Below are 16,788 nucleotides of genomic sequence, written 5' to 3' on the forward strand. Positions count from 1 at the left end.
AAAAATAATAAGATATAAGGTACTCTTTAATTTCCGGTATTATTAATGTATTTGTTCTAGTTTTATTTCCAAAACTGAAAATAAATCTGTAGTGGACGCTATGCATTTAGGGGTATATTCGGGTTAAACGGTCTACATTTTCTTTCATCTTGATGATAATTATTTATAATAAAAGCAATAATACAACGTTCAGGATTACACATGTGGATATAATAAATGCATGCAAGAAGGAAAATGAGACTTTTATTTTGCCTGGTAGTTCCCCGCAAGTAACAAGACCCGGAAACACCTTTTATAAATACAAGTGTCGTATGTGTTGGAGGTAGCATTGCTTTGCAGACATTCACAGGGCCTCAGACTCGCACTCATGGCTGGGAAAAGAGCTCTCGTGATTCTGGCGAAGGGCGCGGAGGAGATGGAGACCGTGATCCCGGTGGATGTCATGCGCAGAGCGGGGGTCTGTACAGCGCTTTGAGCTGCGGACACTTACGCAAATGCATTGTCACTGTGTGCAGGCTACTAGTTGTGTGTGTGTGTGACATATGATGCATTATCTACATTTCTGCAGTTGTCTTTGTTTAGAGATTTCAGTGATCAGCGTCTGCTGAATGAAGGCTGCTCACGTGCAGCGGTATATGCTCACATACTTCTGCCAGTCTGTAAATGCCAAAGTTTGTGACTCTACTGGACTCTGACATTACATAATCACAGATTTTATAAATGTTTTTTTTTTTTTTTTTTGGAAGGAAGGAAGGACTTCATACCTTTATTTAGGAAGGATGCATTAAGTTGATCAGAAGTGAAAACAAATACATTTGTAATGCTGCAAATAAATGCTGTTCTTTTGAACATCCCATTCATCAAAAAATCCAAAGAAATATTTGCACAAAAACATGAAGCAGGCAGCACCACTGTTTTCAGCATTAACGTACTTGAGGAGAATATTAGAATGATTTCTGAAGATCATGTGACGATGAAGACTGGAGCAACGATGCTGAAAATACAGCTTTGAACACAGAAATAAATTACACTTTAAAATATATTCCCATAGAAAACAGTTATTTTAAATTAATAAAATATTTCTATCTCTTTCTGTCTGTCTCTTTATTTTTTCCAAAAGCCTAGTTGGGTTTTAGCACAATTTTGTAATATATTGTGTTCTGTAATGTGGGCATTTAAGAAAATAATGACAATTGCTAATCAAATATGCAATTTCATTGCTCTTTTTTCCCCAATGTGTCATAGATCGCTGTTACAGTAGCAGGTCTGGTGGGTAAAGAGCCCGTGCAGTGCAGCCGTGACGTCATGATCTGCCCTGACTCCAGCCTGGAAGACGCCCGCAAACAGGTTTGGCTTTAACTGGCTTCTCAGAAGTTCACTGATTTCTGCTGAATGAAGTTGAGTGCTGTCTCCATCCACTGGCCAAATGATGCACTGCAAGTAAAACCACTCAAATTGATTTGACATTCATTTAAATATAAACAGCTTGATTTCAACTAGACCTCTATAAATATTTTGAATTTATCACATCCAAAACCTTGATGCATACATACAGTAGGCTCACCAGCTACAGTAAGGAAAGACTCTGGACTGTCATAGATAATGAGAACAGTTTGCAGCTTAATGCAGATGAATGTCATTTTCTGACAGGGTCCGTATGATGTCGTGCTTCTGCCTGGAGGTTTGCTTGGAGCTCAAAACCTTTCTGAGGTACGAGTATGTTTTAATTATGTGTATTTTACAGATGAATGGATTCCCTAGGAGAGCTTTCACGCCATGTGCATCTTGCATAACATTATGCTGTTTCTCTCAAATAAATAGAAAACATCTTTACATAATCTGCTGAGGTTGCAAATGCGCTCATATTGTGAAATGCAAACATTGATTGCATTATTATGTAAATTGAAGAGGTGTTGTGCAAGTGTGATGGTGATTTCAGTAATAGCATATTATGTGTGTGTGTGTGTGTGTGTGTGTGTTGTAGTCTCCTGCTGTGAAAGAGGTGTTGAAAGACCAGGAGGGCAGGAAGGGTCTGATCGCTGCAATCTGTGCAGGTAATCTTCATATTGTGACCTCCGTGCACACATTAACCTTTTCCTGGATAGACATCATTTCAACGTTTTCAGTGCTGCTCAGCAGAAGTCATATATTATAAATTTCCCAGAGGGCCTTTGCCCCCATTTGTACACCTGAACCGTCTGGATCATTTCTGGAAGATTTCTTTCTGATGTGTGGTGTATCTATGTCAATAAGATGCTCATGGCTCAATGGATCTTAATTATGACTGCAGATCTGTAAAATTACAAATCGGAAATACAAATTATGAGGATAATGAGTTGTAATAATTGTGGATATTAAGCACGTCCGTCTTCATTTGTGGGTGTATTGAACAGAGATGTGTGCTATCAGATTTGCCGCTCAAGGGCTCGTGAAGGACGTGGTGAATGAGGACACTGAGCCCATGTGGCCGTAGAGAGCAGAGGAGAGCGGAAGGCGTCCCAGAAAACGGCAGATGTCCCCATAGGGATCTCTAATGAACAGGAAATGCCTTCTTTTAGTGCAGTGGAGTACCTTAAAAACCAAGTCTGTGTACGTGGATTCAGAATGCATGATCAGATTGTCAAGGATAAATGAACATACGCAATTTCTCGGGTAATTACGCTGCCAAAACTGAAATCTGCATCCATGACTATTAGCTTTGCATATGCTAAATGCTAGTTTACTCCTAAAAGTTGATCAGCTAAACTTCTAACGGCCTTTTAAAACCAATGAAAAACATTGATGACATTTAGGTTTTTTTTAAACATAAAAAATATTTTTGTTACATGCAGTAAAATAATTTTAATAAAAAATAAAGAAAACAAACTTACTTCATTTCAGATAGTTGCCAAGACATTCTTTCTCACTTACATTGTTTAACTTAACTAAAACTGAAATAAAAATTACTAAAATCAAACTATACACACATATTTAAAATATTACAATATTAACAAACACTATAAAAGTATCTCAGTAATACTTTAATGTCACTGATGATATCAGCTGATCAGGGGTGTATAAATGTATATATTTTGTCTTTCATTTTATATTTATATATATATATATATATATATATATATATATATATATATATATATATATATATATATATATATATATATATTAATTTTAACACTGTATTTTTAACTTCCTGGTTCAATAGAATATATATGAACATAGGAATGAGAATTAGTTTTATGAGGACGTTATTGTGGGAACAAAAGACTGTGATTAGGGCATAAAGGTCCATTATACCTTCCTTTCTTTTATTTCCTTTTGTGGACTGAGCTTTTCATGAGCAAGACCCGTAACAGTAGATGCAAGGATTAGATCGGTCAGCAAACGTCCTGCCAGAGAAAGTGTAATCACTAGACCGCACTGGGCATCTGCCAGGGTGCACAATCAATAGTTAAGAGCTCTCTTTTCATTAATGTTCAGATCAGGGCACTGCCCAACGGTAATGCAGCAAGTCCTCTGTTATTTTTAGACCCCTATTTTTACTTGCTTCCTTCTTCTAATGCAGATTGCAAGATTAGATGGAAATTGCACACTGAGTTTATTTTAGATAACAATATGTTGATGTTTGGATGATAGTGAAATGATTTACACCATAAAAATGTCAGTGTCCCTTCCAGGAACTTGCACAGAGTCATGCACTGCAGCAAGAGTTTTATATTAATAAAAACTAGGTTAGCACATTTTTCTGAAGAAACTCTGATTGGAATTTAGACTTGCACAAGGTATCACATCATTTACACACCTAACGGATTCATTCAAGAATCACAGGAAAATATTTGACAGTTTCCTGCTTTTAAGAGAAATAAGGTGAAATTGTCTAACTTCATGTAATTTTCTGACCTGTTGCAGGCCCGACAGCACTCTTGGCTCACGGCATCGCATATGGCAGCACAGTGACCACACATCCAGGTGCCAAGGACAAGATGATGACTGGTGGTAATGTCTCTACACATACCTAGTCGTTTTCTCACAAGCCTTTAATATCAGTGATGGAAACATGCATATTTGACACATTTGACATATTAAACATCCAACAGATGGTGCTGTAGGTAGCTGCACTGTAGCTACATTCAAATGAAATCAGTTCGACTGATGATTCCAAACATAGTGTTTACATGAACGCTAAATAAATTGAGTTAATGTGTGCGTTTATATGTCACATGCTTCAAATAGGATTTGATCTTGACATGCGCACACTGCATGAATATACAGAGCTTCCCGCTGTTTGAAGACACTCATCCTTTGTTTTAAAAAGCACACTGTATATTTAACTATTTTCTGTCCTCTTTAGGAGACAATGAGCATATGAAACTTTGAGTTGTGTTGCTTGTAATGATCAAGCAGTAAAATGCAGCTTCCCCTTCCCAAAACAAACTATGGCTGAGAGTCTAAATCTAAAGCTTTTGTCCTTCACTATTTCACAGATGATGAGTGGATTTCTGACACTGAAGATTAAACAATATAATTGTTACGTTCTGTGCATCTTTCCATCATTTCTATGTCATTGCACATGCATAGAACTTTTCAGTTTCTATCTGGGGTGTGTTTCCCAAAACCATAGTTGGTAACCTGTTAGCAGCTTAGTTGGTTGGCAAAGAGAAATTGCATTGCAACCAACAAAGTTACTAACTTAGTTAGCAACTATGTTTTGGGGAAATGCACTCCTGATCAAGAGTTTACATGTCCTATTGACTGAATTAGGAAAGGTTTAACCACAAATTACAAAAAATATAATACAATTAAATTTCAGTCAGATATGGACAACTCATTCCAGTTGAAGTGGATACATTTGACACTTTTACGAATGGATTATTATGGTCCATGTAAACACTTCTGGTGACAACTAAAGGGAGAATAGCGTATTGCTTGATGCATACTGTGTGTTTTACATGTATATATGTTTTAGTGCTGTGATCAACTAATGTTACTTTTCATTTCTGCATACTGCATTACTACATATCTCTAGAAATGTTGTAGCATTCAGGATTTCTTAATTAGCTATTGTCTGCAGGCCAAATGTCACACTGTATTCATCTTCTTAAACCGGGGTGCTTTTGTGTCTCATTTTGCTGCAGCAGAACAAAAATAAAGATTGCACTTCTCCACTGTGGTGTTATCTTCAGTCATATGAATTATTTTGTATACCTCCCCCAGATCATTATAAATATTCAGAAGCTCGAGTTCAGAAGGATGGTAACGTGATCACCAGCAGAGGGCCAGGAACCAGCTTTGAGTTTGCCTTGACTATAGTGGAGGAGCTCATGGGCGCAGAGGTCGCTGGCCAAGTCAAAGCCCCACTCATCCTGAAAGACTGATCATCAAACTGTGAAGACCTGTGCTGTTCTAAGTCCCATTTACAATTGTACTGCTCTGCCAATCTGAAAGGGAGTTGAATTTCCTAGCATGTGTTTTTCTGATGTATAGGAACATGAATATTTAATGAAATTGCTTAAAGATATTTGACGAGAGTTGTTGCAGACTGGCAATCGATAACCTAAATGGCTGTTTATGGCTTTCCTTTAAGGTCTGATTCTCAGTTCTCTTTCTTCCATGTATCAACTTCTGTACCAGAATAAAATAATAGTGCACTAAACTCATAAAGTCTCTTAATAACTCATACATTTAACAGGAACAGATTAATATAGAGCACTTTGATGGCATTAACAGAAAGCAGAAGAAGCATTATTATTATTGTTATTATTAACAATAAAAAAGAAGATGAATTTTAAATCACCACATAATTTATTATTTATAAACTTTAATGCGCTGCTTTTTTATTTGAAACATGACATTTTATTAACAATGTTCTGTGTATGTACAGAACAATAGGAGATGAGACATATCATAAAAATAATAAACCAAAAGCCAGAAGGGGAAAAATGTAGATGGTTAAATAATCCAAGTTATTTTAGACTTTTAAAGAATTTTTATTTCATGCCCATCAAAAATAAAATATTGTATTTACGGTATAGTAGCAGCGTGTCATACCCCAACATTTGCACTGCGTATACATTTTTTTAATAAAAAATATTATAATTGAAAATGATAGTGTTTAAACTTATATAAGTTTTCTAAACATCTTTAACACAAATACATTCACAAAACGCACTGCATAGTTTGAGGATAGAGTATTGAAAAGATCTGCGTAACTATTGGACGCATGAAACATATTTCCAGTGACGTACTGCGAGGCCAACCAATCAAGCGTCGCTGTTTTGTTGCGGTGCGTCTCAACCAGCCAATAGGAGCGTCCCTGCGCAGCGCGAGTGTCTTTTGTAGCGCGTGGCGAGGGTGTGAAAAGCGGCAAAAAAAGGAGTTGTTTATAGCTGCTTGGCCAACGGTCTTCTGTCATCGCACTAAATACAGTTTTACGGTGAATATCGATAATTATCCTGCTGTAAGGTAAGAATATTATATTTTATACACTGTTCAGCTACTGTTATGCAAGAAATCAATCACTACTGAAGACTTGTGTTGCTGAGGTAATGCTAAACCGCTGAATATCTCATAAAGTGACGTTGATCTTACAGTTTATAAAGCTCGGAAATGATGAACAAATCTAATTTCTGTTGTATTTTGCTACTCGCTGTTAACGTTATAACGTTACCTGCTATTTTAGCTAGTTTATCGTCCTGAGATTTGATTTAGAGTTTAATGTGATCTTGACGAAAGGAAACTGTCAGTTCATGATGTAACGTTACAGCATCCACAGCTCTAATCATATTCTCCCATTAAAATACATTAATAATAATAAAACATGCCAGAAATGTGTTCTGCATCCTTTAAAGGCAATTTACACTTGTTAAGTAGAGATTGGTCTTCATGACCCTTTAACTTAATTCCCTTGGTTACCATAGTTTACACCGGTTACTGTTACTACTGCAATACCTAAATCAGTAAATAAATACGTAGGTTACAAAAATTGTCAAGTGCTTTATAGTGTTTTTTTATTAGTCAAAAAGTAGCCTACATAAACAATGCGAGCAAGTGATCTTATCAAAGACAATGGAGGCCTTTATTATTATTATTATTATTATTATTATTATTATTATTATTATTATGTGAATAAATATTATTTACGTTAGTTGTTTCAGTTTGTTATTCTTCCAAAAATTACAATAACATTTTTTAGCATTACATTTTTCTGACAGATTCCTAAATGACAGGTGCTCTAATAAATTGTTAAGCACTGTTATCATAGCATTCATTTGGCAAATTTGTTTTAAGAACATTAAGCATTTAAATAATGAAAAAAGGGGTTATAATACAATTAATCTAAAAAATAATTGGCAAACTAATCGATTATCAAAATAATCGTTAGTTGCAGCCCTAATATTTTGGATGGATGACTCATAATTTAGTCGTAAGCAACTGTTTTCAAAGGTTTAGCTTCACAAGACATTAACTGCTGGACTGGAATGGTGTGGATTACTTGTGTATTATTGTGATGTTTTTATCCACTGTTTGTACTCTCAATCTGACGGCACCCATTCACTGCAGAGCATCCATTGGTGAGTAAGTGATGGAATGCTACATCTGATAAAGAAGCTCATCTACATCTTAGATGGTCAGATGTTGTAGTAAATTATTAGTAAATTTTAATTTTGGAGTGAACTAGGGATGTAACGATTACTGGTTTGACGATAAATCATGATAAAATTCCCCATGGTTAGTATTACCATTTCATCTTTTAATTATTATTAAAACCCTATTAGATTAACACGATTTGAACAACTTGCAATAAATAAATACTGTCCAGCATAAAGCACAGTTTTAAGTAACACGTTACACGTGTGAGATGCATGCAGAGTAGTTTTGTTTTGGTAAAAGAGTGCTAAGGGAATTATACAAAATTAATATATGAATGAATTATACAATTGTACCTCTGAAGATTCTCACTGTCTTCAGAAACGATTTGATGGAATTTTGTTTTCATCTTTGCTCCATGTTATACCAAAGAAAGTGTTCTTAATAGCAATGCTGTTTTGTCCACAGAGGTTACGGGAAACAGCTGTATTTCAGCTTTTCCTTAAGCGCCACCTGCTGTCAGAGAGTGGATTCACAGAGAATTATATTTTACATTTAGTCTGTGTGCAGCTTATGTCTGGCCAAAAATGAACTGAATTTGCATGCCCTGCTGTAAATTTTGACCGGTTGATGAAGAACAAGCTTGTGTGGATTCTACACATTTAAAGAATTCAGATAAGTTATGTAGAATTATTTATGTAGCAGATAAAATTATAATTTTGACATATCTTTATTTAAAGGCTCAAATGTGAGGTTTACATTTTTATTAAACCTTTTCAAAGCTTTATTTGGACATTTAAATTAGATATCTCCCCATGCTTTTAAACTGTTGTCAGTCAAGTTGTCATTTAAAATCCGGACATCATTGGTAATGTTATTGTTTTAGTGAATTTTGCAAACAAAAAGTCATTTTATCTGTTGTTTGTTTATTTTTAAACATAAAACTTGTGAAAAAGTAATTTATTTGTCTTACTTATTTAACATCTACAGCTCATTTTAACAATACCGTGATAATACAGATAACTTTGATAATTTTGGTCCCTATAATACATAGTGATAATACATTTTCATACCGTTATATCCCTAAAGTGAACTCATTTTAAACAAAAAAAAAAGTGGGCAAATGTTATTTAACCTTTGTTGCTACATTAGGTGACAGAATGTAGTATAGAGTTTTGCTAGAATATGTATTTTTAGAACTCATCTCTTTAATGGACAAAAGTTTAATGTGTACAGCTGTCACTATGAACCGTTTAGCTGACTTCCTTTGGTCATCTGAGAAATGCACTTGCTTTGTCAAAAAAATTTTTTTTAAGCTGGCTTGCACTGTTTTTCACACTTCAAGTGGGCTGCAGTTATTTGAGACCGCCCCTCAAGCCATGTGTTAATGTGCTTTTCAACTCTATTGCAGGAACAGGGAAGTGAAGTAAAATGGCAAGAGTTATCTTCACAGTTTGCATGCATGCGCAATTAGATTTTTTTTTTTTTTTGGCCTCTGCTCTGTTTCGCTGCAGCGCTGCAAACCATTATATAAATAGAAGCCACTGTCTTACTAATACGAAGTCTGTACAGTAGATAGCTGGTAGTTGGACACAAGGAGTGGCACTATTAGCCAGACTGAGTCATTGGTTAAATGATGCAATTATGAGGCTCTTCAGTGACTTCCTTGATTGGATCTTCCCTTTTAATCATATCCGTTGGGTAAAATAAAGTCAGCACTTAGAATACTGAATGGAATGAAATCTTCAGGTTACAGCTTAGGTTTACAGTATATTACACTTTTAATAGTTTTACTGTTCTTTCCCAGAAACATAAAACCTTCTTTTCAGAAATGGAATAGTGAATAGTAGGGCTGGTCCAAATAAAAAAATGTGAGTTTCGAAGCTACGATCAACACCAAATCTTCGGATGGAGGGGGCAGAACGTATTCATCTATCAACACCGTGTCAAAACTGGACGCCAGATTAACAACATTTTGTATTTGCCAGACGACAAAATACAACAGAACCTATTATGCTGTCTACACTGGATACGGCACGGCGTGGTGCAACAAATTCCCGACAGTAATCTGCGTTCCATTTATGACGTACTGATACTGGTATGATAACCTCGAGCAACATCACAGTATTTTTGCTACAGCTTTAAAATGGAATATAATTTTTTACAACTTTTTTTTCCACTGAACAAAATATAATTTATATCTGAGCAACATACAGAATAATTGGAACAGTAGTACGTGTTTATTTTTTCTTTGATTTGATTTGTTTCTGAAATGTTTGCTGAATTGTGGGCTGTCCTGCAGCATTTCATGTGAATAGTTGATTTGCTGCTAGAGCTACTGCTACCCTAGTTTCATACATAATTTGATTTAATAATAACCTAATTTGATGCAAAAACAGAATGTTTTGAGACTAGCTTTGTGGAATTATACTACATGGCTGAACAAAACAAACAGCAGACGGGCTAAATGAGATGCAGATTCACTCTATAACAGCAGGTGGCGCTTATGGAACAGCAGATACAGCTAAACAGATAAACAAAGCAGTGGTATGCGTTGAAACGCTGCTTTCATGTGATTTCCTTTCAATAATTTGTGCATCATGAACACTGAGTGATCTGCCTGCTACAGTATTTTTCTATGTGCGTCCGTCTTCAGCGTCTCTGGCCTGTGTTAATGGACATTTACAGACTTTAAAATGAAATAAAACAAAAAAAAAACGACCATTTGCCGATTGCGTAAGTTCCAGGGGAAGCTCCTTCATATATATATATATATATATATATATATATATATATATATATATATATATATATATATATATATATATAATTTTTTTTTTTTTATTATTTAACTCTGGTTGAGTCTTGTGGGTCTATTCGCTCTTTTTTTTATAAGCTGCTCTTTGTTATTAAAAGTTGCTCGTGCAGTGTGATTTTTATGGATGGGCGTTTTTCCGCAATTATCACATTAGAATAATTTTGAGCTCACAAAAAATGAATATTCGAATATTCGTTTATTTAAATTAAGTTTAATGAGACAGACGTTATTTTGCAGCAACATTTATTGTTTCTGTCATTTTGGAACAAGCTTACACACAATAAGCTTGAACATTACACATTGTGTTTTCTAGCTGAAAAACTTTAACAACGCAAACAAACAAAAGTAGCCTACAGATTAAATAAAATAAATAAATAAAATTAAAAAAAAAAAAAATTGATGAAAAAAAAAAATGAACAAAGAAAAAACGTAAAGCAGCCTGCAGCAATTATGCCATTGTACAGAATGTAGCTTACACTTAACTTTGAAACTGTCTGCAAATCTTTTTTGCTTTTTTTCTATTGTTTTACATGTTCTTGTTAAGAAACACGGGCATGTAAACATGTTTGGGGGAAAGTCGGCTCCTTAGTCTGTTAAAAATAAGGCCGGTGTAGCTCTTTATTAAAATCTTGGCTTACATAATTTTTTACATATGCTATAGCATCATTAAACTACCATCTAACAATGGACAAAAATAAATAAATTCTCTAACCTATGGTTCTGTAACCATAAAGACTGCTGTGCATTTTGCCCACTGACTAAGCATTTAAAAGTTATTTAGGGGAAGCATTTAAATAATCCTGTGAATGCACTTGAAGAATGCTAAATCAAATTGTTATAATCAAATCGGATACAATTTTATTGTGAATCGAATCAAATTGAATTGTTCTAAATTTGCTAAAATCATTGTTGAATCGAATCAAAAACCTATGAAGCGTGAATCGAATCGTTGTCTACCTAAAGATTCCCAGCCCTTTTGAAGCCATTTTTATGAAAATATTTTAAACACTCTAGTTTAAATTTGTTTGCGTGTCTCCTTTCTTGTGTCTTCCCCTCTCTCTCTGTTCCTCCTTGCACCCGTTGTTCTTCCATATGGTTAGATGTAGCGCTGACTGTGCAGAGCTCTGTGTTCGTGTGATGTAAGGGGGAGGGACCCTATATTTAACGCATCTACTGTGTTCCTCAGTCTCTATTCACTGGCATTGTCTTGGGAGACTCGCTCGCACATACACACCGCTTCTGTCTCTCTCTCTCCTTCCCATCCGCCCCCTCTCTCACGCGCACACTCATGCACTCAGCCATACAGGCACACACATTGAAAGGGTACTGTGGAGGATAAACCCACTCACCATTCCCGTCTCATATCCCCCTCCCTCCCTCTCTCTTTCTCGCCGTCGTTTCTGACGCTCGGTGGAGGCAATCTGGCTGCACCCACCCAACTCTTCTTCAGCCTCGCCGAGCAGGAAACACTGCAGCAGGCATCGGCAGAGGTTGGTAGTCAAACAACAAGACAAGCTTTCTTTGCTTTCTTCTCCATCTCATCCTGCTCCCCACCTAAGCGTGAGTTTATATGTGTGAATGTCTTCTTGTCCGGTCTCAGCATCTGCTTGCTGCATTGAGAAGCATATCTGCAGACCGTATTGCACAGGGAGTTAAAATCTGTATTTCCCAATGATTAATGCATGTTGTGACTGATTACATTAGCGTTAGGCATCATAAAAACATTAAAAGGAGTGTGAAAATGCATTGAAGTCTGTGAAATGCATTGAAGAACAAGCATTTGATGGCTGAATATGAGCATCATGCTTTCACCTGCTGCAGTGCCCATCTGTTGCCCACAAATATTGGCTTTATGCTACGCAGTCGGCATTGATGATATGTGTTCTGTTATGGCTTTGGTTATACTAGATGCTTTGAAGATGAGGCTTTGTTATGGTTTCTCTGAGCTGTCATGTTACTATAAGTACAGTCTGGTGGAGAGTAAGCGGCTTTTCCTGCTAGGTTGTGTCTGGATGGTGTCGCTCTGCCTCTGGGCACTGGGCCGAGGCTGGTGAATGAGAGGAAGGTGCAGGTCGCAGCGATTTGGTGCAGTAAGTTTTTAATGGCAGCTACAGCAGAGAAAATGTAGCAGGAGATCTTGTTTTGAAGGCTGGAAATGTTTCTCTTGTAAATGGTCTCCATCACTTTTGTATTGTTTGATCCCAACAATTTTATAAGACCTATGTAGGGAAAATGCACTGTTTTCTTTTTTTTTGTTGTTGCTTTAACTTAATCAGTAATTGAAATGTAGGATGCACATATTTCAGCATTTTATTTGTAATATACAAAGTAAACTGCAGTCAAATATTAAACCATTACATTTTTGTGTGAAATTCCTCAGTACAGCATTGTAAGTTGGTATATATTAGGTAAATACTATTCTTGTTTTTTCTCTCTCTTTTTTTTCAATCAGAAGTTGCTCTTTCACCGATAATCACAAATCAATAGAATATAAACTCATATGCATGGTTTATTTTACCCCATCTAACGTAAGTGTACAGGTTTATAACGGGATATCAATTAGAGTCTAAATATACAGCAGACTTTAAATATACACTCGCCCAGTCTATGTTATGAAAACTGGTGTAACAAAAACCTACTTTCAAATATTGTTACAGAGAAATTCCTCATAGTAATTCCAATAATTCCAAGTTGCATTTATGTTTTTCGGAAAAAGACTTTTGCTAATCGCAAAAGCCTGCGATGTGGATGCGATATTATGCATGTTCATATGCATGACTCTCAGCCTTGATTGACAGTCTTACTAACCAATAGAGTGAGTGCACCTCCATTCTCCCCAATCAGCTCTGCTCTAAGCAACTGTGTAAACGCCCACAATAAAAAAAGCCGTTCACACTTGCCACACTCACGCAGCCTGTTTCGTAACGCTCGGTTATATTCTCGCGTGGGCCAGCACCGCAAAAATCTCCACGAGCGCATCTGGCAGAATGGATGAAACTTGATGCATGTGCGCAACCTGCGTCTACTCGCGCCTGGCTCCGTGTTTAAAACAAATGTAAATTCAGTCTAACTGCTTGCTAATTTCACTTGAATGAAATGAAACATTCAGCACTTTTTCCACTTGTTCTTAAAATCCCAAATATAGTGTATTACTACATGTAATACTTTAATAATTGACAAATAAATAGTATATAATATAAAAAACCCTCTCAAAACACTATTGAATATTGAAAGGGTTATAATAATAATTGTATTGGATATAACAACTTGATATCTAGCAACCGCCAACATGAACGCTTGCATAGTAGAGTCTGCAGTAGAGTCTGCAGTCTGAAATGTTTTGGCTCCACTTAAAAAAAAAAAGAAATTAAAAGGTTTCAAAGCTTTTCTTCTTTTAACTACATATTAGTCTTATCTTTTTTTTGTCAATGATATGACTGTTGGGGTCAGTTATGATTTAATGACCTTATTGTAATATGTCTCGTCATTGCCTTTTTTCGTCAGGGGAAAAACCTTGTTGACGAACACTTTCCATCACAGTTTTCATTAACCAAATTTAACACTTCTTATAATGTGCATCTGATTAAGCAACACACTCCATACATCCTCTCAAACTTAATGAGAATCGTTCGCACACCCAAAGCACATGCAAGGAAAGCAACCTCTCTCGATTTGTGAAAAATAAATTGTGAATTTACTTGCATCTTTTTTCTTATTTTTTATAGGATACAATAACAAAAATGACTATATCATGAAATAAATTATCGAGCAATAAAATTTCTATAATCATGAAATGAAATAAAACAAAATAAGATTTTGTTCACATTTCTCACCCCTAACTCATGCCCTCAAAATATAAGTGAAATGAGTGTGATTTTTTTTTTTTGTAACGTGGATGGAAACTTATAAAATAATTTCATAATTTTTCTTAGAACTAAAAAAAAGTGACAAGATATAGTCAAATATTTTGTAGTCATAAACCTTTTGGTTTTCTTTGAAGGTTTTTGAAACATAAAGCATGACCGGTATAGTCATTGCAAGTTAATTGCAAGCATAGTGTGAAGTCTGATTCATAAACAAGCTCTTATGAACTGGTTCTTTTAATGCTCAATCAGTAAATAATCTTGAAAAATGCTAGAACCATTCAGTTACTCACAGTTTTAATTTCTAATAAATGTAAATATCATGATGATCAATATGGTTAAAATATTGTGTGTTAACTTTAAAACCATAAAGAATTATGACTGTCACTTCTTCAGTGATAAAATTAATAATTTGTGTTATAGTTACAGAATCAGGGTCAATATAATGCATTTTAGAAATGAGGACAATGCTTTCTACAAAGACTACAACACAAAACAGTACCTTAAAAACCTGTCTTATAGTATCTCATGTTTCAGTGTCTTTCTCTTTAATGCTTAATATGAGCCGCAGCATTGAGAATATTTGAAAGAAGACAGGATGGAGATATTCAAGGTCTTTTTCTGGATGTCTTTGTGGGTTATGTGATTCTGAGGCACTGTCCAAAGATGTGGGTGAGAGTGCTAGAGGATAACAGACTGAGACGTGCTACCAAGTCAGAAAATATGGGATATCACTTACTTCCAGGCAATTGTTTTCAGCAGACATGCCTAAATAGTTGCCTAACTGTTTTTTAAGCAGACATTATGGAAGCTCTGTATGTAAATTTAAGATTCTCCTCTGAGAAAACACCTTAACAGTTCTCTCTAATCATCCTGTGGTGTGGACGCAGAGCTGCTGTCTTGGTGCATTAGTCATGTTTGGGAGTCCCACCAGGGAGAAGGTGTGCACTTGCAGATCTGTGTAACCTGCGGCATTTATCACACCTTTCCGCATCGCAGCAGTGTGTTAATGTGTATGTGTTTGTTTTGTCATTTAGACCACCCATGTCATGTTGGCAGAGCCTTTATAAGTATGGACTACAAGGTCCAAAATGGATTCTCGCCAAATATGTGTGAAACTTTGCCAGGTGGTAGTAACGTTTTTGAAAAATTGCAAAACACTTGGCATAAGCAATATAAAGAAATCAAAGAAATCCATATTGCCCATTTAAAAAGCAGTCACTGTTGCATGTCTTCTCATTTTATTATTTTTTAATTAAATGCAAGTCCAACTTTTATTTCTTTATAATTTTTTCCTCTTCTGTCTCGAAATGTTTTCTGCTAAAACAGTAAGTTGAGGCAGAACATACTGAAGGACTTGTGGTTGGTTATAATTATAATTGAGTGAGCAATAATTATTTCTTAACTTAAGGGGTTTGTTGAAACTGGCTGTTGTGCATTTAAATGTTCTTTTAATGGTTAGTAGCTGTTGGTATTACAATACATTCTCATTGGTCAAAAATGTATATACCCCTTTCACTTAATGACTTGGATATGGACAACAACTATTATATTAAATATACTGCCACTTTAACCCTCTGGAGTCTAAGGGTATTTTTGGGGCCTGGAGATGTTTTGTCATGCCCTGACATTTATGCTTTTTTCCGTTTCTTATAAATATCTAAATAGCTAAAGTCTAATCTCACTGTAATCAGCACAAACTGGGCTATAATAATATGTGAGCAGCATGTATGTACATGTCTGGGTCTGCTCAAGGTTTAGTTAGGATATAGATTACCTCAAAGCTAACAGTATTGTCAACAATTTAGATTTGGGATAGTTGGCAAATTTGTCACGAATGTTTATCATTTGCACATATTTTTAAGCCTTGCTATTTAAAAAAAAAATCACGGACAACCGGGCAGTCCTTATTGTCAAGCCCTGATGTTCTAAAAATATTTTGCTAATTTTCCCATTTAGTTATACATTTTTTTTTTCTTTTCTGAACATTCAAAACTTCCAGTTTTTCAAATGTTTTAAAAACAGCTTTAATGGGTATGAAATATTAAGGGAACATTCCATTTTATAAAATTGCAAACATTATAGGAACGTTACCTTTGGAATGTTATATACGTTCTGAAGCTAGTAACATTAAAAAAAAGTGTTAGATGAATGTCCAACTAAAAGAAACGGTTCTATAAATGATGTATAAAAAAATGTTTGGAGAACATTGTGAAAGACCAGATAACTCGGAACAATTGTTCTATTAACATTCCTGAAGTAATGCTTGTTCAAAATTAAAAGAAAACCTTTCCAGAATGTTAGCCAAAGCTCTGAGAACATTCCATGTTAGGGGAAGCAGTACTAACTGTTTTCCATACAGTAAAAGACGGGAGTGTTCGGGAAAATGGTTTGAAATAATGTAAAATACATTTCATGGTCAATACATTTTCTCAATTCCTATTGCTTTTGTTGTGTGAATTTTAGACAGGCTGTGTGTGAGTGAATGACAGACCTTTCTCTCCAGCGGTTCAGGATCCTCCG

At 35.5% G+C, this 16,788-nt stretch overlaps 2 protein-coding genes across 5 annotated transcripts in view; both read left to right on the forward strand.

The window, feature by feature from the left end:
* Window positions 1-265: 265 nt before the first annotated feature.
* On the forward strand, window positions 266-5,654 carry LOC113055421 (protein/nucleic acid deglycase DJ-1-like). The gene is made up of 6 exons (XM_026221723.1): window positions 266-457; window positions 1,246-1,347; window positions 1,651-1,710; window positions 1,985-2,054; window positions 3,907-3,993; window positions 5,212-5,654. The coding sequence occupies exons 1-6, from the start codon at window positions 368-370 to the stop codon at window positions 5,370-5,372; spliced, it is 570 nt and encodes a 189-aa protein (XP_026077508.1). The 5' UTR covers window positions 266-367; the 3' UTR covers window positions 5,373-5,654.
* A 679-nt stretch (window positions 5,655-6,333) lies between these two features.
* kcnab2a (potassium voltage-gated channel subfamily A regulatory beta subunit 2a) overlaps window positions 6,334-16,788 on the forward strand; it is an 86,211-nt gene continuing 75,756 nt past the window's right edge. For 2 of the 4 annotated variants that reach the window (XM_026221726.1, XM_026221729.1), the window contains exon 1: window positions 6,334-6,459. The gene's annotated coding sequence lies outside the window, so the exon portion shown is untranslated. Of the gene's footprint in view, window positions 6,460-11,490; window positions 11,963-16,788 lie in introns of those variants that run through there. The other 2 variants (XM_026221728.1, XM_026221727.1) reach the window with 2 other exon arrangements.

Source organism: Carassius auratus, chromosome 36, assembly GCF_003368295.1.
Source record: "Carassius auratus strain Wakin chromosome 36, ASM336829v1, whole genome shotgun sequence".
Classification (NCBI taxonomy): Eukaryota; Metazoa; Chordata; class Actinopteri; order Cypriniformes; family Cyprinidae; genus Carassius; species Carassius auratus.